The sequence below is a fragment of the Hemiscyllium ocellatum genome, chromosome 22 (genome assembly GCF_020745735.1).
Source record: "Hemiscyllium ocellatum isolate sHemOce1 chromosome 22, sHemOce1.pat.X.cur, whole genome shotgun sequence".
Lineage (NCBI taxonomy): Eukaryota > Metazoa > Chordata > Chondrichthyes > Orectolobiformes > Hemiscylliidae > Hemiscyllium > Hemiscyllium ocellatum.
Window position 1 is genome coordinate 50861796 of NC_083422.1, and position 23712 is coordinate 50885507.

The following is a 23712-nucleotide window of genomic DNA, read 5'->3' on the forward strand; positions in this document are numbered from 1 at the left end:
CTGGTGGTACATGGAGTTATTGATCAGACCTCCCACAATTTCCCATCCTTGTATGACGAAATCATATGTTCTGATCGATTGCTTACGTCTTCCTCTCCTTTGCCATTGTGTAAGCGATTCAGCATGACTGGGATGGGTGCCGGTGTGAAAGGATGATGGGAGATGCAGTTCTCGGGACTGCTGGGCCTGCGTGAACTCCCGTTATGGATTGTCAGCGACGAACTACATCACCCGGCATAGCTTGCCTGCGACATGCGCACGCGCAGTGTCAGGACACTCGCGATCAACATTGCAGCCGGCGGCAGTCGCTGAGCGGAGCCCGGGAACGGCGGACAGTTCCCGGCGGCATCGCCGGCTCAAGGTCAGGAAAGAATATTGTATTTTCCTCCCTCTTCATCAATTCCCCCATACTTTACCCTCACCTCCATCATTCTCATCCTCCATTCCCCTCCCCCACCTCCATTATCCCCCACCATCCCACCTCCCCCCTCCCACACACCCATCGCTCCCTCCCCCGCCCCCATCATCCCCCCAACCCCCACCCCCATCATCCCCCCACCCCCATCATTCCCCTCACCCCACCCCCATCATTACCCCCACCCCCATCATTCCCCCCACCCCCACCCCCATCATTCCCCTCACCCCACCCCCATCATTCCCCCCACCCCCACCCCCATCATTCCCCCCACCCCCACACCCATCATCCACCCCTCCCCCATCACCCCCTCCCCCTCCCCCCTCCCACACACCCATCGCGCCCTCCCCCGCCCCATCATCCCCCCACCCCACCCTCATCACTTTCCCTCCCCCACCCCCATCATCCCACCATCCCCCCCCACCCCACCCCCATCATTCCCCCACCCCCACCCCCATCATTCCCCCCCCATCATTCCCCCACCCCCACCCCCACCATTCCCCCCACCCCCACCCCCACCATTCCCCCCACCCCCATCATTCCCCCCACCCCCATCATTCCCCTCCCCAACCCCCATCATCCCCCCTCCCCCACCCCTATCCATCATCCCCCTCCTCCCCCCATCATCCCCCTCCTCCCCCCATCATCCCCCTCCTCCCCCCATCATTCCCCACCCCCGTCATCCCCCCTTCCCCCACCCCCGTCATCCCCCCTTCCCCCACCCCCGTCATCCCCTCCCCCACCCTCGTCATCCCCCTTCCCCCCCTGTCGTTCCCCCTTCCCCCACCCCCCGTCGTCGTTCCCCCTTCCCCCACCCCCCGTCGTCGTTCCCCCTTCCCCCCCCGTCGTTCCCCCCTTCCCCACCCCCCCCCCGTCGTTCCCCCCTTCCCCACCCCCCGTCGTCGTTCCCCCTTCCCCAACCTCCCGTCGTTCCCCCTTCCCCCACCCCCCTGTCGCTCCCCCCTTCCCCCACCCCCCTGTCGCTCCCCCCTTCCCCCACCCCCCTGTCGCTCCCCCCTTCCCCCACCCCCCGTCCTTCCCCCCTTCCCCCACCCCCCGTCCTTCCCCCCTTCCCCCACCCTCCAGTCGTTCCCCCGTCCTTCCCCTCTTCCCCCACCCTCCAGTCCTTCCCCCACCCCCCCGTCGTTCCCCCCTTCCCCCCCACCCCCCCGTCGTTCCCCCTTCCCCCACCCCCCCGTCGTTCCCCCTCCCCCCGTCGTTCCCCCTCCCCCCCCCACCCCCCATCGTTCCCCCTTCCCCTTCACCCCCCCGTCGTTCCCCCTTCCCCTTCACCCCCCCGTCGTTCCCCCTTCCCCCTCACCCCCCGTCGTTCCCCCTTCCCCCTCACCCCCGTCGTTCCCCCTTCCCCCTCACCCCCCGTCGTTCCCCCTTCCCCCTCACCCCCCCGTCGTTCCCCCTTCCCCCCACCCCCCGTCGTTCCCCCATTCCCTCCCACCCCCCTGTCGTTCCCCCATTCCTCCCCACCCCCCTGTCATTCCCCCATTCCTCCCCACCTCCCTGTCGTTCCCCCCTTGCCCCGTCGTTCCCCATTCCCCCCCACCCCCCCACCCCCCCGTTGTTCCCCCCTCCCCCCACCCCCCCGTTGTTCCCCCCTTCCCCCCACCCCCCCGTCGTTCCCCCCTTCCCCCCCCCCACCCCCCCCGTCGTTCCCCCCTTCCCCACCCCCGCCATTCTCCCCTCCACCCCCTGCCATTCCCCCCTCCCCTCACCCCCCGCCATTCCCCTTCCCCCACCCCCTGCCTTCCCCTCCTTCCCCCAGGTGAGGAATTTGCAAGCTTTACAGAGCAACACCTTCAATTTGCTATGCAGCGATAGACCATTTTGGTCCATTTGGTTCATGCTGTTCTTCATGGTCAGCTGGAACTTCACCTTTCCCTCACAAGGCAATTTTGTACCTGAACAAAGGGATAATAGGGATGAGGAGAGTGTGTGTGGACAGTAGTTTAGAACTGAAAGTCTGGTATCTTTGTTCCCAAGGAGAATGATCGTGCAGCATTGTGCTCTGAGACTGAGAGCTGTGTATCATGATAGTGATATTGTGCATGTTCCTTTGTAGACTAACCCATACCTTGAATAAGTTTGTTGTTGATGAACTCTAGTCTGAAAGCTGTGGTAGGATTTCACCATCAATTATATAAAGTAATAGTCTTTATTACTTGGACCTGACTCATTCATAATTAACTGACTAAATTAATTAAGTTTGACCAACCTCTTCATTAAAACGTAACTAACTGACAGCAACCGGATGTGTTGGACAGCGGCTCTTGCTTATCGTTTCCCTTTTCTTTCCCAGGTATTCAAAGGTTTCTCATGTCTCACCATAGAAGTTTGTCTGTACCCTAGCCTCTCAGCCACCAACAGAAGAGATCCTAACGATCACAATGTGGATTGACTTTTCAAAAACCAATTGGTGTTTTTTGGCCAGGACCTAGTCAGTGCAACGTCACTATTCTGTTGTTGTCTCTCCCTGTGGAACCTCTGTGCATTTAATGTGGCAAGACTAATGTAGGCAGCTTGGTAAAAGCCCAGGATAGGATCCCTGGGAGAGACGTTGAGGGAAATAGAGTGGATAGGTGTCTCTGGGCTTGGGCTTTAAAGATTGTCAGAGGGAGGGAGGGAGCGAGTGAGGACAGGAAGGACACTAATAGAGAAGGAAAAAGTCAATGTACTCCACTCATCCTGCAATCTGTCATTGTTATGCATTACTATTTGTTGGATTGTGTAGCTTTGATTTAATTGCCGAAGAAATATTGTCTGTGCTCAGAAAGAGAGTAATGTTAATCACCTTACACCCTCAATACACACTACGCTGGACCTTCACACCCATTTCAGCACCTGACCACAGGATCTCCTAGTTATTATAGTGAGTGGAAGTATTAATCTAATCTGGCTAATTTATCCTTTGTTCTTATTGCAGACATTATTCACCAACTACTGTACCTTGAAGTTCAACAACAACCTCAGGAAGCCTGCAGGAGTCAGCGCACAATGCCTGTTTCCTTAGATCCTGGGTCACTGTTTCTACTGTACTCATCTATCAGTGAGTGAACTCATCTTGAGGTGCGGACTGAACTTCTACAAGGTTTTTAGACTATCAAGGGATTCAGGTGGATTATATATGAATAACAGATATCCAGAAGTGATTTTTAGACTGGAAACTAATCGAGGGGTTTCAGGGTTTAAATGTAGTGTAACATACATGCAAGATTGAGTTACAGATTGGAACCTAATCAAGGAGTTTAGGGTTTATATGTAGTTCAATAGATACGATGGATTGAGTTACTGATTGGAATCTAATCAAGGGGTTTAGGAGTTTATATGTAGTGTAACAGATATGTGGGATTGAATTAGAGACCGGAAACTAATCAAGGGGTTGGGAACTTTCTACATAGAGTACAGATACGCAGGAGTGCGTTACAGACTAGAAACTAATCGAGGGGTTCAGGAGGACTGTCGTATGTATAGAAAAACAGATAGCAGGAATGAATTGCAAGCTGGAATCTTAATGGAAGGGTTCAGGGGGGATTATATCTACGTAATGGGAGGGTGTTTGATAAGACAGTCTTGTGTATGAATGGTATTGCAAATTGTTTGTGAAATCCAAGTAGGTTATCAGCAGACCGTCTCTGTTGACCATTTCAATTGTCGTCACTGCAGGTTAACTTGTGCCTATAAATAATGTGACTCTCTCTCACCTCCAACCTCCCACTCTGTATCCGAACTCTCCCAGTTCAATTCTGCAGTAAGTATTATGTGATATTCGGAAGTGCTGTCTCATGCATTTCCTCAATTTCACATTATCTGACCTGTATTGACCCACACCTTCCTCCCTTTAGCTTAGTGTATGGCTGCTCTGATCTTTTCTTATTTGCCCTTGACATTGACGCTGGAAAGTAAGTAATGATTTCCACTTTGTCAGACTCCACCACTACCTTTATTGGAATTAACCTGCAGTTGGTTTTAGTGAGGGGGTGTTGTATGATTTGCTAATGCCAGACACCTGAAGACTTATGATGAGAATGTGAGTCATGGCAGCAAGAGAAGGAAGGATTTGAACTTCTCCCCCTTCTTCCCTCCCTCACCCTATAACTGCTGCAAACCACTCCCCTCAAAAACAAAGGGAAAAGTTCCACTGTGAAGAGAAATTAAACAGATGGAGGCTAAAATCAGAAGGAAGATTCTCCTCTTCTTCCTCACCTCATCCAATTTCTATAGATTGCATATGAATTCACCCACTTTTCAAGAGAATCCGCTCTTAGATTTATAGAGCGATTCATGTTGCTGCCAATACACCGTATAGCCTTTGCAGTGAATTGCAGTCAGTGTGCCGCTGCAGTGGCTGTTGTTAACTGTGAAAGTATGAGACCACCACCACTAGCAAATGGCAATTCAGCTGAGCTTGACTGTGTTAACTTAGGGTTATCAGCAATCTTTTATTCAATATAGAATGTTGAAATCTAGATCATTCTGCCTGAAAAATATTCTGGATTTGGGACTAAATGAGAGCTGTCAAGACTAGGACTGATAGCACTTTGTGGAATAAGGGGAATTTGGATCAAATATAGGTTAATGGGGTGGAGCCATATGTCTCAGTTGGAATGGAAATGGTCTTGAGGAGCAGAATGACATGCTGCTATTCCTGTGATTTCTCCTACTGTCAACAGAGCAATATTCATGTGATCACCCATTCTGTTAATGGATCCCTAAGATATTTAATATCTGGGCAGCTTGGATTGAAATCTCATCCAACAGACAGATAGTACTGCAGGAGTGCTGCGCTGTCAGAGGTGTTCTCTCCAGATAAGCCGATAAATGGTGGCCATACTACTCTGATAGATGTCAAAGATCCACTGTCCTAGTACATCGTGACCATTGTTTTCTTTTGCCTGTATGAAAAAGAACAGCCTCAAAAACTCCCAAGTTTGTCAAGCTTTATTTTCCTTTCACAAATGGATATTGAGTTTAGCTTATTTGTTTTCTAACTGTTCAGTTAACACGTCCATTATAAATTGTAACTTTACTGTTTCTTGAACCCCTTGATTAATTTCTAGTCTGTAACGCACTCCTGCGTATCTGTACTCTATGTAGAAAGCCCCCAACCCCTTAATTAGTTTCCGGTCTCTAATTCAATCCCACACATCTGTTACACTACATATAAACTCCTAAACCCCTTGATTAGATTCCAATCAGTAACTCAAACCATCGTATCTATTAAACTACATATAAACCCTAAACTCCTCGATTAGGTTCCAATCTGTAACTCAATCCTGCATGTATGTTATACTACATTTAAACTCTGAAACCCCTCGATTAGTTTCCAGTCTATAAATCACTTCTGGGTACCTATAATTCACCTGATTCCTTGATATTCTACAAACCTTGTAGAAGTTCAGGGGAGAAGTTCAAACCCTCCCTTCTCTCGCTGTCATGACCCACATTCTCATCATATGTCCTCAGGTTTGTGGCATTAACAAATTGTTGTAAATTTAACAAGTCTGTAATACTCCATTCTACCTCCTTTCAAAAGTATTGGTGATATATTTGCTACTGTCCAGTCTGCAGTAACCTTTCCAGAATCAATAGAATATTGAAAGATAACCAGCAATACATCTGCCATCTCTTTGAACATAACGATAAAATAAATTCAAAACAGCTGATCCTGAAAATCTGAAACAAAAACCAGAAATTGCTAGAAAATCTCAGCAGGTCTGGCATGAGCTTCAGAGAGAAAGCAGAGCAATGTTTTGGATCCAGGTCTGATGAAGGGTCATTGGACCCAAAACATTGACCCTGCTTTCTCTCCACAGATGCTACCAGACCTGCTGAGTTTCTCCAGCATTTTCTGTTTTTGTTTCACCGCTTTTAATATGCTGGGATGACGCTCATTTGGTCCGGGGGATTTGTCAGCTTTCAGTTCAGTTGATGTTTCATTTGCCACCTTTTTAGTTCAGTATTACTAATTTCTCTTAGTTCCTCACTTTCACCAGTACCTTGGTCACCTAGTATTTATGGGAGATTTTCTGTATTTCCTTCCAGGCAGATAGATACAAAGTAATTGTTTAGTTTCTCTGTCATTTCCTTGTACCTTGATATGTTCTGCTGTTATTACCCCGATTGGGCCACATTTGTCCTGACTAATCCTTTCCATTTCATTTACCAAAACAAGCTTTTGCGATCTGTCTTCTGTTCCTTGGTAATTCACATTAAAATTATATTTCAACTTTTGGGATTTCCTGAGGTTGTGAAAGGTGCTGTAACAATAAAAGTTTTTTTTTCACCTGTTCACCTGGAAAATGAAACCTTGGAGAATGCTACCCTCTTCCAATTCAGTTTTCTAGTTTTATTTCAACTTGAGGTATCTCTTTGATCACACGCCCACCTTTATTTCCTGCTTAGAATGTTCGGTTCTTAAAAAGAACAGTGGAACATTTGCATTTGTTCATTGATGCTAGATCAGTTGGTCATTTTAAATCAGAGATAGAAAAAATGTTATTAAGCAAAGCTATTTAAGGCACATGGGCCAAAGGCAGGGTGTATGGAGTTTGGCCATAGATCAGCCATGATCTCATTGAATTGAGGAACAGGCTTGAGGGGCTGAATGGCCTACTCCTGTTTCTATAATTCCTTAAAGTTTTAAACATTACATCAGCTGCAGTATTCTTAGTCTTTGCTTCAACAGTCCTGGGAGTGTTTGATAGTGTCGAGGGAGAACTACTTTCAGTTTAAAAGCATAGAGTGAGATTTACTCTGTTAAAGGGAGCTTTACTGTCCCGAGCTAACCTATACCCAGGTATATTCTAATTCCTTCTTACAGGCTAGCCACTGCTGGAATGAGAAGGCGACTGCATTGTGTCTGTACAGCGATGCGTTTGTTCCTGAAGTGTCTCCGACTAGGCCGCAGGCGGCGTTCGAAGCTCTTCCACCGTGTGAGGACCCTCTGGAGCTACAGCAAACTGTGTGTCAATTCACTCGTTTACAACACCTTCACCAACACTGATGTTGTCCTTGACTCCTTGTTTGAGCCCATCTATTGGCTGGTAGATCATGTGACCAGGTGGTTTGGAATGGTGAGTGTAGCATCTTCAGGTAATTTTTTGATATCCACTCTTGGAATGTCAGTGTCTCTGACTGGGCCAGCATTTACTTCCCATCTGTAATTGCCCAGGGGATGCCGGTGACTAGCTGCCTTCATACAGTGCTGTGGTTCATTTAGTACAGGCACACCCACAATGCTCTTTGGAAGAGAATTCTAGGATTCAGCAACATTGAAGTTTATGGTGATATAATTCCAAGTCAGGATGCTCTGTTGCTTTGGGAATTTGCAGTTAGTGATTTTCTACGCATCTGCTCCCCTTTTACTTTCAGGTGATTGAGGTCATAGGTTTGGCAGATACACTGCAGCAACTCTCCAAGGTATCTTACAGATGGTACACATTGCTACTACTTTGTGGTGTTAGTGAAGGGAATTGATGATGGGATGTTAATCAAGCGGGCTGCTTTGTCTTGGATGGTGTTGAGTTTCTTGAGTTTTATTGGAACTGCACTTTTCCAGGCAACTGGAGAGTGTTCCTTCACACTCCTGACTTGAGCCTTCTAGTTTGGGGTGTAATGTCTCAACCTCTCCTCCTCCTCACACTTTTGTTTAGATTAATTGCTTCTTCATTTTGTCTTTTGCAGGTCTTTGTGATCCTGGTCATTATTCTGACGACCACCATTGTGATGATTGTCTATATTTGTGTGCTGCCGGTCATCATGAGTACGTACCCTGTGGGCTGGATTGCATGGCACCTTTGCTACGGGCACTGGAACCTTATGCAGATTGTATTTCACTACTACAAAGCTGTGCGGACACACCCCGGATATCCAACAGAGGTATGGACTCTTTGAATGCAAGGTAAGGTGGACAGGAGAAGAGACTAATTTGGAAAGAACAGAAAGGGTGTGTGGTTCATGGCAGGGTGTGAAAGGTTTGTGAAGGTAATTCTTTGCTATCATAAAGGGAGAGAAGAGTGTTGAAAGGAAGTTGTTTGCATTTGTATAGCACTATTCACAATGTATAAATGTAAGTAATGGAGCAATCACTTTATGCACAGAAACCCTGTGCTGCACCTGTCCTGGGAATCATGATTTGGAGATGCTGGGGTTGGACTGGGGTGTACAAAGTTAAACATCACACAACCCCAGGTTACAGTCCAACAGGTTTAATTGGAAGCACTAGCTTTCTGAGTGCTGCTCCTCCACAACCACCTGATGAAGGAGCAGTGCTCTGAAGGCTAGTGCTTCCAAATAAACCTGTTGGTCTATAACCTGGTGTTGTGATTTTTAACTCTGTCCTGGGAAGATTTGATGGGGACAGTGTAGAGTTTATTCCGTATCTACTCCATGCTGAAGCTTGGTTATCTCCATCTTTATTCGCAGGGGAAAAGTGACATTCCAATGGTTTCAATCTGCAGGAAGTGTATTAATCCCAAACCAGCTCGTACCCATCACTGCAGCATATGTAATCGGTAAGAGTTTTGTTCTGTCCATTTGAAGTAGCCTTGAGGTTTAATGTTCCCTTGGCAGGGGAAAAGCAGGATTAATCGGTTGGGATATTCCAACTGCTTGTTTATATAATTGTGTTTAGGGGAAGGGTCGTTCCTGCGTGGTTGATTAACATAGGCTTATTCGGGGTGGGGGTGGGGGTGGGGGTGAGGGCGGAGGGGAGGTGTTGGCTGGAGCACTGCTGTGCTTTTTCCCACAGTTGAATAGGCAACCTGCACTCACCATCCCACACCCACCTGAATAGGGTAACCGCTGGATGACTCTCTGTGGAACTAATCCTGTTTTGCTCAGAATATGGGTATTGTTGATAAAGGTGACATTTACTGTTCATTTATAATTGCCCTGAGAATATTTTTAAACCCTTTATTTTTAAACCCTGGTAGTTATTTGATTTGAGCATCAGAGGGTGGATGCGTAGGATAGAGCTGGTCCATGACCAGTTTGGACAAGAGCAGCAGGTTTCCTTCCTTAAAGGGCACTACTGATTTTTTTTAACAGCATACTGGCACAGTTTGATCCCTTTTTTTTATTTACAATAGACTTTATATGAGGAGCAGGATGAGGTAATACTGCTCCATTGATTAACCAGTACTTTATTATCTTCCAGATGTATATTGAAAATGGATCATCATTGTCGTATCCTTTTTGCACTTTAATGTTTTAGCATTTGCAATTTTAAATCCTTTTCAAACTGAGTTAGTCTAGAAAGCCGTATCAAACACACTCAAGACATTTACATTATGGGGTTAGGTACAGATTAAAGCTCCCCCTTTACTGTCTCTCAGTTAAGTGTTCCCAGGGGAGCTACAGTGTGTATTTGGTACAGACTGACGTTTCCACTACACACACTGCAGGACATGTACGGCACAGGATTAGATACAGAGTAAAGCTTCCCCATACTGACCTCTTCAAACACTCCCAGGTTGGCATAGAATGTGTTATATATAGAGTCATGCTCTAACTATCTTGTTTCCATCAGTCACACCCATGTACAGCATGAGGTGTAATGAAGAAACGCTAGCTGAATTTCAGAAAACCCCTTCTGAAGCATTAAAGGAATGAAATAAAAGGAGGCTCTGTTGTTGCAGCTCCTCCCCAGATTCGTCTGTTCTCCTTAACTCTACAGCCCAGCTTGGCTGAATAACTGTGTGGGCCATTTTAACCATCGATACTTCTTCTCCTTCTGCCTATTTATGACACTGGGCTGTGTGTACTGTAGTGTGAGCAGCAGGGAGTTGTTTGTAGATGCATATTTCACCATCAACGTAAGCTGCGAGTGTTCACATTGGTGTGCTGGAATGATATGTCTGACATGATTCCTTATGTAGAATGTATTCTGGATTGTTTAGTTGTGTTTGTGCTCCACCAGAGCAACCCTCCATCTTCTCAGCCTATCGGTAAATCCTGTTTCATTATGTGCGTATCTAATATCTCCTTTAAGAACATCATCATTGTTCACCTCACCCACCCTGTGGTGGTGATTCCGACACTGTCACCATTCGAGGTGCACAGTTTGCTTCTGGTCATTCAGTGACTGCCTTATATCATTTTTCTCGCGCCTTCACTATGTCTACCCTATTGAAACACCTTAATGACTTTAAAAAAAAATCTCTAATAGGTCATCTCTTAGACAAGAGCATTGACTGTGTCCTACTCAAATTCCAACAGGAAAGTTTCTTTCTAATTTTGGAAATCTAGAGCATGTGACCAGAAAAGTTAGCCTGCTTCTGTGAAGTCAGGGTGCTCCTCAATTGAAGTGACACTGTTATCTTACTTGTCCCAAAATACACATTAAAAAGCAGCTGTGTATTTTATTGATAATGTTTACACTGGGCTCTGCTTCGAAATCCAGAATTTTGATCAAACCTTGTGTTTAAAAACTTCGCGCTATCTCTCCCTGATGGACCAGTGGATAACTATGTCACAGAATGAGAGGTAATATTTTCACGCAGAGTGTGGTGTGGGTGTGTGGAAGTGGTGGAGGCTGATACAATGACAACATTTAAAAGGCATCTGGATGGGTATATGGATAGGAAGGGTTGAGAGGGTTATGGGCCAAATGCTGGCAAATGGGACTAGGTCAGATAAGGAGTCCTGGTGGGTGCAGACAAGGTGGATCGAAGGATCTGTTTCTGTGCTGTAGGTTTCCTGACAAGTGTTACAGAGCAAGTGGAGGCCATTTAGCTCTGTGCCAGCTTCCTATTTGGGTCCTGTATACCACAAGCTCGAGTCCAGATTGGCTGAATTCTGCTGGTGCTTAGGTGTGGACGATTGCTGCTCAGTTAATTCGGGGCCAGGTTTAAGTCTTCAGTCATTTACTCAGAAACATTGAGGCTGATCAAGTGGCAAAGTGCTGCTCTCGCCAGTGTCTCGTCTTTTGGTTGAGATATTAAATTGAACAACCCCTCCCTGTCCCCTCAGCAGACAGCCTTATTTCTCAAAGGTGCAAGAGGGTTCGCTATGGTGTCCTGGCTGATATTTAACACTCAATTGATATTGTGAGAAGGAAATGATCGAGCAATTATATCACACTGCTGTTTGTGGGAGCTTGCTGTGCATATAACAGCTGCTGTAGTCCCTATATTACAACAATCCTTGCATTTCTTTCACATCCTCAAAGGTATTGGAGACAATCTGCTGTTTATTCATTTTCTTCTTTAAGCAATTAAGTTTCTTTGTTTGAAATAACTAAAGCTTTCTTTGATAATGAGAGTGATGTGTGAGGTATAGATAAGTGTGATTTCCCTTGGCTCCTGACTAATGGTCTCTTTTTCTCTCTCTCTCTGTCCCCTTTTCTGTCTTTCTCTCTGACAGACGGCCACAGAGACTACAGCTCCCACCATATCCTTCCGAGAAAAAATTTTCCACAAGTGTATAATTTATCTCTGGGTTCTCTGCAGGTCAGTGTTTTCATTTCCTGATACAACCACACTTGTGTTTGTATTATGGGATCTTGCTGAGCACAGAATGTCTGCTATGATTGCCTAATGAGGGTATTCACTTCACAGTAATGTAACTGTATGCGATGGGAATGGGATGTCTCTTAGATTAAATAATAAAGTACCAGCTAAATATAATTATCCTTTCTCAGGTTGTGAGTGTCGGGAGGACATGTGACTTTTGGGGCTTGAAGGTTGATCTGTGGTTGATTTGTTCCCCTCTCTCCACCCCCCCCCCATTTCCTTGGTCAGTTCTGTAGCCCTGGCTCTCAGTGGCCTCACCATCTGGCACACTGTCCTCATTCTCTGTGGGGAGACCAGCATTGAGAGACACATCAACAAGAAGGAACGGCAGAGACAGCAGAAGAAAGGCAGAGTAAGTCGTAGGAGTCGGAACTCGGCAGTGTCGTGTGCATGAGGGCCCCAGCTCTCAGGATACTGCAAAGATGGGAGCTGTGTCGGCTGCTCTTGGGTTTTGCTGTTGCGTGCTGTGTCGGCTGGGTTGGGGTGTAATGTTGGGGGTGAGGGGGCATGTGTCACGTAAGACTTCGAGAGATTTACTGCGTTGGGGCGGTGATGGGGGTTATGGGGTGGGGTCAGTGTTAGGAGGTTATGGCGTTGAGGGGTGCTGTGTCAAGTGGTACAGAAGTGGATGAAAGCTTCCAGGAGCACCAGTTTGATTTCTGTCTAGTGACTGGTGGGAAAGTGAGGTATTGTGCTGGACTTCTGCAGTCGAATAGCTGACTGGGCCAGGAGGCATGGCAACCTAGATCATTGCCTGAGAGATGCAGGTGAAGAAACAAGCAGCACTGTTTTAGTTCACCTCACTTGAATGTTGAATTCTTTTCTCAGAGTCAGACAACTGCCCATGTCCTGATCCCACACTGAATTCATTGAATAATGTCATAGAGAGGCTGTCCCCCTGAGCAGGGCTTAGTGCAGGGTTCACAGTTGTCACTTGGTGGTGGGCAGAAGATGGTGAACGCACAGGGTGGTGGGGGTGAGGGTGCAAGATTTAATCCCCATCTGAAAAGCACAGTTCATGTGACATGTGTGACCTGATGACCTCAGCCAGTGATCCTTTGCTATCTCTATTGGCAGTGAGTCACAGGTGCAAAAATTGCTCTCTCTCCTATGCTGCCTATCGTGGCTGTGGGAGAGCAAGGGCCACCAAAAAGTACCATGTATGTATTCTTTGATCATTAACACAAGGGATGCTGTGCTATATGTCAGACACCTTTCCTGTTCAGGCAGATATAGCACAGGGTTGGTCTAGTGATTAGCTGCAAATGTGTTGCTGGTCAAAGCACAGCAGGTTAGGCAGCATCTCAGGAATAGAGAATTCGACGTTTCGAGCATAAGCCCTTCATCAGGAATGAGAGAGAGAGAGCCAAGCAGGCTGAGATAAAAGGTAGGGAGGAGGGACTAGGGGGAGGGGCGATGGAGGTGGGATAGGTGGAAGGAGGTCAAGGTGAGGGTGATAGGCCGGAGTGGGATGGGGGCGGAGAGGTCAGGAAGAGGATTGCAGGTTAGGAGGGCGGTGCTGAGTTGAGGGAACCGACTGAGACAAGGTGGGGGGAGGTTTACTCGAAGATTTTTTACTGGTCTAGTGATTATAATGGGTCAACCAGGAGTATCAAAGGTTCTGCTCGCTCCGAGAGCTGGCTCTGAAGGAGCTGGATCAGTGTCAAGAACTCTCCGTGTATAAATAAATGGTGAGTTGGTGATGGGGTATTGACCACTGTGGAGTTATTTTAGTTAGATACAGAGTAAATCTACCTCTACGCTGTCCACAGAAAATACTTCTGGGACAGTGTAGAGGGAGCTTTACTCTGTGTCTAACCCTGTTCTTTACCTGCACCACATAGTCGTGGGCCTCTTGCTGAGATATTTGTATCATCCCTCGTCACAGGTGAGGTGCCGGAAGACTGGAAGTTGGCTAACCTGGTGCCACTGTTTAAGAAGGGTGGTAAGGATAAGCTAGGGATAAGCTATAGACCAGTGAGCCTGATGTTGGTAGTAGGCAAGTTGTTGGAGGGAATCCTGAGGGACAGGATGTACATGTATTTGGAAAGGCAAGGACTGATTAGAGATAGTTAACATGGCTTTGTGTGTGGGAAATCATGTCTCACAAACTTGATTGAGTTTTTTGAAGAAATAACAAAGAGGATTAATGAGGGCAGAGTGGTAGATGTGATCTATATGGACTTCAGTAAGGTGTTTGACAAGGTTCCCCATGGGAGACCAGTGAGCAAGGTTAGATCTCACGGGTTACAGGGAGAACTCTCTATTTGGATACAGAACTGGCTCAAAGTCAGAAGATAGGGTGGTGGTGGAGGGTTGTTTTTCAGACTGGAGGCCTGTGACCAGTGGTGAGCACAAGGATCAGTGCTGGGTCCTCTACTTTTTGTCATTTATATAAATTATTTGGACATAGGAGGTATGGTTAGTAAGTTTGTTGATGACACCAAAATTGGAGATGTAGTGGGCAGTAAAGAAGGTTATCTCAGATCAGGTGGGCCAATGGGCCGAGGAGTGGCAGATGGAATTTAATTTAGATAAATGTGAGGTGCTACATTTTGAGAAGGCAAATCAGGGCAGAACTTTATACACTTAATGGTAAAATCCTGGGGAGTGTTGTTGAACACAGACCTTGGCGTGCAGGTTCATAGCTCCTTGAAAGAGGAGTCACAGGTAGACAGAATAGTGAAGGTGTTTGGTATGCTTTCCTTTATTGTTCAATGCATTGAGTATGGTAGTTTGGAGGTCATGTTGCAGCTGTACAGAAGATTAGTGAGGCCACTTTGGGAGTACTGTGTTCAATTCTGATCTGCCCTCCGCCTCCAACACTCCAGGGAAAACAGCCCCAGCCTATTCAGCCTCTCCCTATAGCTCAAATCCTCCAACCCTGGCAACATCCTTGTAAATCTTTTCTGAATCCTTTCAATTTTCACAACATCTTTCTGATAGGAAAGAGACCGGAATTGTATGCAATATTCCAACAGTGGCCTAACCAATGTCTTGTATAGTCGCAACATGACCTCCCAACTCCTGTACTCAATACTCTGACCAATAAAGGAAAGCATCCCAAATGCCTTCCTCACTGTCCTTTCTACCTGTGACTGCACTTTCAAGGAGCTATGAACCTGCACTCCAAGGTCTCTTTGTTCAGCAACATTCCCGAGGACCTTACCATTAAGTGTACAAGTCACACCAGTTTATAATTCCCTGGTTTTTCCTTACCACCCATTCTTAAACAGTGGCACCATGTTATCCAGCCTCCAGTACCTCACCTGTGGCTATCAATGATACAAATATCTCTGGACTGACAAAGGAATGTATAATGATGGGTGGTGTATAATAGACTATGTGATAACAAGACCTGGTGTGTGGGGGTTGGGGTAAGGACATGGGTGAGTGTGCCTCACGCACTAAAGTTGTTGAACTCTATATTGAGTCTTGAACACTGTGGAGTTCTCAAGTGGAAAATGAGGTGAAACACTGCAGCAAGCCTGAGACAGCGATGTTGGCCAGAAAGCACAGTGGTGTGTTGAAATGGCAGCTAAATGCAAGCTCAGGGTCCTTTTTTTTTCAGGATAGAATGTAGGAATTGTGCAAAGCAGTCACCCAATCTATGCTTGAAGTTGCCTCAATCTTGTTTTACAATTTTCTTCACCTTAATCAGATTTTCAGGAATCCCTATCATGCTGGCAAACTGAACAACTTGAAATTATTTCTTGGGATAGAAAAACGAAGGTAAGTGTTTACCATGGAGTTCAACAGAAATTATGAATTGTAAATGGGCTAGTTAGCTCACTCATTCCACTTTCCCCTCTCCATCCTCTTTCCCTGCTCCTTGTTTCTTTAGTTTTCCTGATTACAGCTCAATTGTTCACCGTTTAGCCCATCAAACCTATACCAGCTCTCAAGCAATTTAGCGAGTCTCATTTCCAGCCCTTTTTCTCTGTGGCCCATGATGTTTAAACCTTCTGGTGTTAGTACAATTGCTGTTGAAAAGCAATGATTGATCTGGTTTCACCACACTGACTGGCAACACATTCCAGATTCTAAACACTTGCTGCGAAGGAAGATTTCCTAACCTCAGCAATTATTTCTCAATTTTCCCCCATGATCATAAATATTGCAGGCCCCTGAGCCACATTTGATAAGATTGTGACTGATCTGATTGTGCCTTTACTCCACTCTCTTATCTCTATATCATAATCCTGAACTTCCTCGTCAAACAAAAATTATCTAGCTCAGCTTTGACTATTACCAAAGATCAGCCTCCATGCTTTGTGTGGAAAACAATTCGACTTTCCTCTGAGAACGAATTCCTTCTCATCTGTGTCTTAAATGATAAACTCCTTAATTTTAAATAGAGTCCGCTAATTCTAGATTTCCCCCAATAAGGGTCAACTTCCTCCCAGGATCTACCTTCTCAAAATCTTCTGTTTCAATAAGATTACCTCTTATGCTTCTGAACTGAAGTGTAAATAGGCCTCACCTCCTCAACCTTCTTCATAAGGCAATCTCTTCATCTCAGAAATCATTTTAGTGACCTGTTTCCAGTGTAAGTATATATCTCTCCTTAAATAAGAAGACCAAACTATACCAATGATCATAAAGTCCTCGACAGTTGTAGCAAGACTTCTGTTTTTATATTCCAATATTTCATTGCCTTCCTAATTATTTATTGTATCTGCATGATAACCTTTTGTGATTCATTTACAAAGGCACCAAGATCCCTCTAATGCAGCATTTGCCGTGTCTTGCCTTGTTGAAAACAAAAACCTTCTATTCTTCCTGTCCAAGAGGATAAGTTCACTTTTTTTCTACATGATACCAATCTTCAGTCTACTCACTGAACCTATCAATATTCTTTTGCAGGATAAATCTCCTTACAAATTGCGTTCATTATATCCTTAGAAAATTTGGCTACATTACAGTCTGTCTCTTCATCCATGTCATTGTCATGGCTGGTAAATAATTGAAGACCTAGCACTGATCTCTGTGGCATATCTCTAGTTAGTTTACCAACCTGAAAATAACATATCCTGACCGTCTCTCCTTTTTTCTTTCCTATTAACTGTTCCTGTCTCCGTGCTAATAATTAACTGTTCCTGCCTCCGTGCTAATAATTAACTGTTCCTGCCTCCGTGCTAATAATTAACTGTTCCTGCCTCCGTGCTAATAATTAACTGTTCCTGCCTCCGTGCTAATAATTAACTGTTCCTGCCTCCGTGCTAATAATTAACTGTTCCTGTCTCCGTGCTAATAATTAACTGTTCCTGTCTCCGTGCTAATAATTAACTGTTCCTGTCTCCGTGCTAATAATTAACTGTTCCTGCCTCCGTGCTAATAATTAACTGTTCCTGTCTCCGTGCTAATAATTAACTGTTCCTGTCTCCGTGCTAATAATTAACTGTTCCTGCCTCCGTGCTAATAAATAACTGTTCCTGCCTCCGTGCTAATAATTAACTGTTCCTGCCTCCGTGCTAATAATTAACTGTTCCTGTCTCCGTGCTAATAATTAACTGTTCCTGCCTCCGTGCTAATAATTAACTGTTCCTGCCTCCGTGCTAATAATTAACTGTTCCTGCCTCCGTGCTAATAATTAACTGTTCCTGTCTCCGTGCTAATAATTAACTGTTCCTGTCTCCGTGCTAATAATTAACTGTTCCTGCCTCCGTGCTAATAAATAACTGTTCCTGCCTCCGTGCTAATAATTAACTGTTCCTGCCTCCATGCTAATAATTAACTGTTCCTGCCTCCGTGCTAATAATTAACTGTTCCTGCCTCCGTGCTAATAAATAACTGTTCCTGCCTCCGTGCTAATAATTAACTGTTCCTGCCTCCATGCTAATAATTAACTGTTCCTCTCTCCGTGCTAATAATTAACTGTTCCTGCCTCCGTGCTAATAATTAACTGTTCCTGTCTCCATGCTAATAATTAACTGTTCCTGTCTCCGTGCTAATAATTAACTGTTCCTGTCTCCGTGCTAATAATTAACTGTTCCTGCCTCCGTGCTAATAATTAACTGTTCCTGTCTCCGTGCTAATAATTAACTGTTCCTGTCTCCGTGCTAATAATTAACTGTTCCTGTCTCCGTGCTAATAAATAACTGTTCCTGTCTCCGTGCTAATAATTAACTGTTCCTGTCTCCGTGCTAATAATTAACTGTTCCTGCCTCCGTGCTAATAATTAACTGTTCCTGTCTCCGTGCTAATAAATAACTGTTCCTGTCTCCGTGCTAATAATTAACTGTTCCTGTCTCCGTGCTAATAAATAACTGTTCCTGTCTCCGTGCTAATAATTAACTGTTCCTGTCTCCGTGCTAATAATTAACTGTTCCTGTCTCCGTGCTAATAATTAACTGTTCCTGCCTCCGTGCTAATAATTAACTGTTCCTGTCTCCGTGCTAATAATTAACTGTTCCTGCCTCCGTGCTAATAATTAACTGTTCCTGTCTCCGTGCTAATAATTAACTGTTCCTGTCTCCGTGCTAATAATTAACTGTTCCTGCCTCCGTGCTAATAATTAACTGTTCCTGCCTCCATGCTAATAATTAACTGTTCCTGCCTCCGTGCTAATAATTAACTGTTCCTGTCTCCGTGCTAATAATTAACTGTTCCTGTCTCCGTGCTAATAATTAACTGTTCCTGCCTCCGTGCTAATAATTAACTGTTCCTGCCTCCGTGCTAATAATTAACTGTTCCTGCCTCCGTGCTAATAATTAACTGTTCCTGCCTCCGTGCTAATAATTAACTGTTCCTGCCTCCGTGCTAATAATTAACTGTTCCTGCCTCCGTGCTAATAATTAACTGTTCCTGTCTCCGTGCTAATAATTAACTGTTCCTGTCTCCGTGCTAATAATTAACTGTTCCTGCCTCCGTGCTAATAATTAACTGTTCCTGCCTCCGTGCTAATAATTAACTGTTCCTGCCTCCGTGCTAATAATTAACTGTTCCTGCCTCCGTGCTAATAATTAACTGTTCCTGCCTCCGTGCTAATAATTAACTGTTCCTGTCTCCGTGCTAATAATTAACTGTTCCTGCCTCCGTGCTAATAATTAACTGTTCCTGCCTCCGTGCTAATAATTAACTGTTCCTGCCTCCGTGCTAATAATTAACTGTTCCTGTCTCCGTGCTAATAATTAACTGTTCCTGTCTCCGTGCTAATAATTAACTGTTCCTGCCTCCGTGCTAATAAATAACTGTTCCTGCCTCCGTGCTAATAATTAACTGTTCCTGCCTCCATGCTAATAATTAACTGTTCCTGCCTCCGTGCTAATAATTAACTGTTCCTGCCTCCGTGCTAATAAATAACTGTTCCTGCCTCCGTGCTAATAATTAACTGTTCCTGCCTCCATGCTAATAATTAACTGTTCCTCTCTCCGTGCTAATAATTAACTGTTCCTGCCTCCGTGCTAATAATTAACTGTTCCTGTCTCCATGCTAATAATTAACTGTTCCTGTCTCCGTGCTAATAATTAACTGTTCCTGTCTCCGTGCTAATAATTAACTGTTCCTGCCTCCGTGCTAATAATTAACTGTTCCTGTCTCCGTGCTAATAATTAACTGTTCCTGTCTCCGTGCTAATAATTAACTGTTCCTGTCTCCGTGCTAATAAATAACTGTTCCTGTCTCCGTGCTAATAATTAACTGTTCCTGTCTCCGTGCTAATAATTAACTGTTCCTGCCTCCGTGCTAATAATTAACTGTTCCTGTCTCCGTGCTAATAAATAACTGTTCCTGTCTCCGTGCTAATAATTAACTGTTCCTGTCTCCGTGCTAATAAATAACTGTTCCTGTCTCCGTGCTAATAATTAACTGTTCCTGTCTCCGTGCTAATAATTAACTGTTCCTGTCTCCGTGCTAATAATTAACTGTTCCTGTCTCCGTGCTAATAATTAACTGTTCCTGCCTCCGTGCTAATAATTAACTGTTCCTGTCTCCGTGCTAATAATTAACTGTTCCTGTCTCCGTGCTAATAATTAACTGTTCCTGCCTCCGTGCTAATAATTAACTGTTCCTGCCTCCGTGCTAATAATTAACTGTTCCTGCCTCCGTGCTAATAATTAACTGTTCCTGCCTCCGTGCTAATAATTAACTGTTCCTGTCTCCGTGCTAATAATTAACTGTTCCTGCCTCCGTGCTAATAATTAACTGTTCCTGCCTCCGTGCTAATAATTAACTGTTCCTGCCTCCGTGCTAATAATTAACTGTTCCTGCCTCCGTGCTAATAATTAACTGTTCCTGCCTCCGTGCTAATAATTAACTGTTCCTGCCTCCGTGCTAATAATTAACTGTTCCTGCCTCCGTGCTAATAATTAACTGTTCCTGCCTCCGTGCTAATAATTAACTGTTCCTGCCTCCGTGCTAATAATTAACTGTTCCTGTCTCCGTGCTAATAATTAACTGTTCCTGTCTCCGTGCTAATAATTAACTGTTCCTGCCTCCGTGCTAATAATTAACTGTTCCTGCCTCCGTGCTAATAATTAACTGTTCCTGCCTCCGTGCTAATAATTAACTGTTCCTGCCTCCGTGCTAATAATTAACTGTTCCTGCCTCCGTGCTAATAATTAACTGTTCCTGCCTCCGTGCTAATAATTAACTGTTCCTGCCTCCGTGCTAATAATTAACTGTTCCTGCCTCCGTGCTAATAATTAACTGTTCCTGCCTCCGTGCTAATAATTAACTGTTCCTGCCTCCGTGCTAATAATTAACTGTTCCTGCCTCCGTGCTAATAATTAACTGTTCCTGCCTCCGTGCTAATAATTAACTGTTCCTGCCTCCGTGCTAATAATTAACTGTTCCTGCCTCCGTGCTAATAATTAACTGTTCCTGCCTCCGTGCTAATAATTAACTGTTCCTGCCTCCGTGCTAATAAATTGCCCTAACATCATCAGCTCCTGTTTTGTGTACAAATCTTTTATGTCATATCCTATTGGATGCCTCTAGGAAATCAAAATACACTGCATCCACTAGTTCCCCTTAATCTATCCTGCTTTTTACATCCTGTTGTTCTAACCAATTTGTTAAACACTGTTTCGCATTCACAAAACCATATTAACACTGCCTAATTGTATTCGGATTTTCTAAGTGTCTTGCTATAACCTCATTAACTCTGGATTCTCACATATTTCTGCAATGATGGCTGTTAGGCTAACTGGCCTACAGTTTCCTGCTTTCTCATTCCATTTTTAAAGTGTTGTATTGATAGCTTTCCAGAATCTCTGCAATTACAACCAATGCATCCGTTATCTCTTCAGTGATTTCCTTCAAGTAATCATTTATATTTTTAACCATGCTTCCTTCCTCCATGTGTAAATCCACTTTCATGGCCCTATTCCATGACTCACCTTTTTGCTATCCATGTGCCCTTCAATGATTGGATCTCCTTTAATGTTAGCTTCTGGTATTTTCTCATTCTGTTTGCTGAACTTCTATTGAGATACTTTTATAATTTCTCCTGTGAAATCAGACAAGGGAAGGAATTTCAGCCCCCACTGCTACTCCTGTCACAGAACACAGTGGCCCTGCCTCAGACTTTGAATGGGTGTTTTCAAAATCTCCACCTTGCTTGCCATTATTAACTTGCCAGCCTCATCCCCTATGGGATTGTTGAGTGCTTTAGTTAATTGTTTTTTTAGTATTCTTATAAAAACAGAAAAATAGGGTTTATTTCTTTTCATCATCCATTTCACCTTTCAACCATCCTTTGTTTGTTTCTAATATTTCCCAATCTGCTGGGTTACTGCTAACTTTTTAAGATTGTTCATCTTTTCTTTTTGGTTCCATTCTTGTACACCTATCCAGTGTTGGATGTGCAGAAACGTCCACTCATTAAATATTGGGAAGACTGAAGCCATTGTTTATAATTCCCTCTCTGAACCTCAGCTGCTTTAAGTAAAAGCCAACCCTCCTGATCCTTCCTTTTTTAAAATCAGTTATTAACCCATTAGGTGTCTCACCTATCTCCTCTTTTATTTTAGTGTGGGCACCAAGTTCATCCTTGGTGAAAACAGATGCAAAATAGGTTATTTTTTAACCAAACTTAAATCTTCTTTTTGGCCCCTAATTGGTACCTCTTTTTTTTGCTATTCTTCTGTCCATACATTTTTGGATTTGTTTTCATGTTGGCTTCTTTTCTGATCATCTGTTTCGAGCACTTTATTTTGTTGCTGTAGCCAATAATTTGTAGGTTTATTATTTTAGTAATTGGTGAATCATTACATTTGTGCCCTCTGCATTCCAGTCACTGGATTACTCGCCTACTGCTCCCCTCGTCACACCTACCTTATGGAAATGGTATGACATGGACGCTGCCATCAGCCTTCAGTGTGGATAAGGCCATACTGGCGATTTGAGGGATGACAAGAGACATCTGACGAAAGACATCAAAAAGGCTTTTTTGTTTGCCTGGAGGATTTGTAAATTGGAGGAAAAGAACTAATAGCTTCACACTTCCCTGTGTATCCTGGGTCTGATAACAGATACAAATTTTCGAACAGGAAAATTCAAATGATCCGTGGTGATCGGCTGGTGCTCCTTGCATTCAAAGGCAATAATTACGGAGTCAATGAAGCAATAAAACACCCGAGCAGATGTGAGGGGAGTAAATTTCCTTGACTATTGGTTATGCTCATGCCACAAAGCTGTGCTTCCTTGGATGGGCATTATCAGGGACCTTTTTTTGAACAAAGGTTTAAGGACTGTGTTTTATAAAAACTGTAAATGATTATTGTATAATGATTGCTTTCTTTGTTAACTTTGGGTGATGTTGAAACTGGGAATAACTTCTGAGTGGCCAGAAGGGTGAAGGGGTGCCCATACTTGATCTCAGCAGACTTCTCCCCAAAACCCCAGTGGACCAACCCCTTCCCATCACTCTCTTACAGTCAGATTCTAATGAATTAAAACCCTTCCGTGGAAGAAATTGTAGCTAGTTTTTAAAAAGCTTTCAGGCTGTGCGGTGGCTGAAGTTGTTTTTTTTGCTGCAGTCAGTTATATATTGTGGTGTTTGTATTTAGTAAGTGGTCATGTAGGTCCTGAATTAGGTCATTTTGGGTGCTGATTTTAAGTGGATCTGTAGCTTGGGGTACACTGTTTCTCACTGCCCAGTAGGGGGGGAGGAACAAGTTTCAGAGACATTGATGTGAGCCTGAACCAGGTAGAGCAGCTTCATCGAGGCAGGTACTGTTCCTAATCAAAACCACTCCTCCTCATCCATAAATTCCAGTGTAAATAATCAAAGCTAAATCTTTGTTGAATTAATATTGCTTCTTTCTCATCCTTTACTGAAGCAGAAATTTATCCCTGCCCTGCTCATTAGCTTTGGGGTTATTGAGTGCAGGAGTGAGAACTGTCATGTGAATAATAACATCCAGTTGAGCCAATTTGAATATCATTCCTTAATTTTGACATTAAAATTCCCTCACTTTTCACTGAGACACCTTACTGGAAAACTGGAGTGGAGTCCAGTTAAGGACAAGCTAGGTCTGTTTCTGCCACTGCACTGTGGCAAGGTTCACACTTAAGAGCAATTTATTAAGTATTACAGCACCCAAAACACTTTAGCAGACCCCAACAAAAAGGGGGGCTTCTTTCAGTGTTGATCCATGTTTGCAGCTTATTTTCTCCTTGTCTTAATGTAACTGCATTACCTTTGTAATATGTATGTTTAATGTGACCAACTGGATACTCTACACCAGAGGCTGGAGAATCTGATTGGAGCTGGAAATCCCAATTAAGTTGTTACAAATAAAGTATCAGATTCATTACCTCACT

The 23712-nt window shown here is 44.4% G+C and overlaps 1 protein-coding gene across 3 annotated transcripts; it reads left to right on the forward strand.

Moving 5' to 3' along the window:
* Nucleotides 1–276: 276 nt before the first annotated feature.
* On the forward strand, nucleotides 277–23710 carry LOC132826518 (palmitoyltransferase ZDHHC16B-like). 3 transcript variants are annotated; one of them, XM_060842483.1, is made up of 11 exons: nucleotides 277–361; nucleotides 3354–3496; nucleotides 7251–7503; nucleotides 8114–8308; nucleotides 8855–8943; nucleotides 9588–9616; nucleotides 10112–10245; nucleotides 11795–11880; nucleotides 12172–12295; nucleotides 15605–15675; nucleotides 22181–23710. In XM_060842483.1, the coding sequence occupies exons 3-11, from the start codon at nucleotides 7267–7269 to the stop codon at nucleotides 22290–22292; spliced, it is 1077 nt and encodes a 358-aa protein (XP_060698466.1). In that variant the 5' UTR covers nucleotides 277–361; nucleotides 3354–3496; nucleotides 7251–7266; the 3' UTR covers nucleotides 22293–23710. The 3 variants fall into 3 exon arrangements, with proteins under 3 accessions (XP_060698466.1, XP_060698467.1, XP_060698468.1); XM_060842484.1 differs by having other exon boundaries at nucleotides 3354–3476; XM_060842485.1 differs by lacking the exons at nucleotides 277–361; nucleotides 3354–3496 and adding an exon at nucleotides 5770–5893.
* Nucleotides 23711–23712: the final 2 nt, after the last annotated feature.

Bases quoted from the DNA above. Each gene is read 5' to 3' on its own strand.
- LOC132826518 (XM_060842483.1), top strand. From the start codon at position 7,267: ATGAGAAGGCGACTGCATTGTGTCTGTACAGCGATGCGTTTGTTCCTG. The intron at 8,309-8,854 runs GTATGGACTCTT...CTTTATTCGCAG, and splicing joins ACCCCGGATATCCAACAGAG to GGGAAAAGTGACATTCCAAT. The intron at 12,296-15,604 runs GTAAGTCGTAGG...CACCTTAATCAG, and splicing joins GACAGCAGAAGAAAGGCAGA to ATTTTCAGGAATCCCTATCA.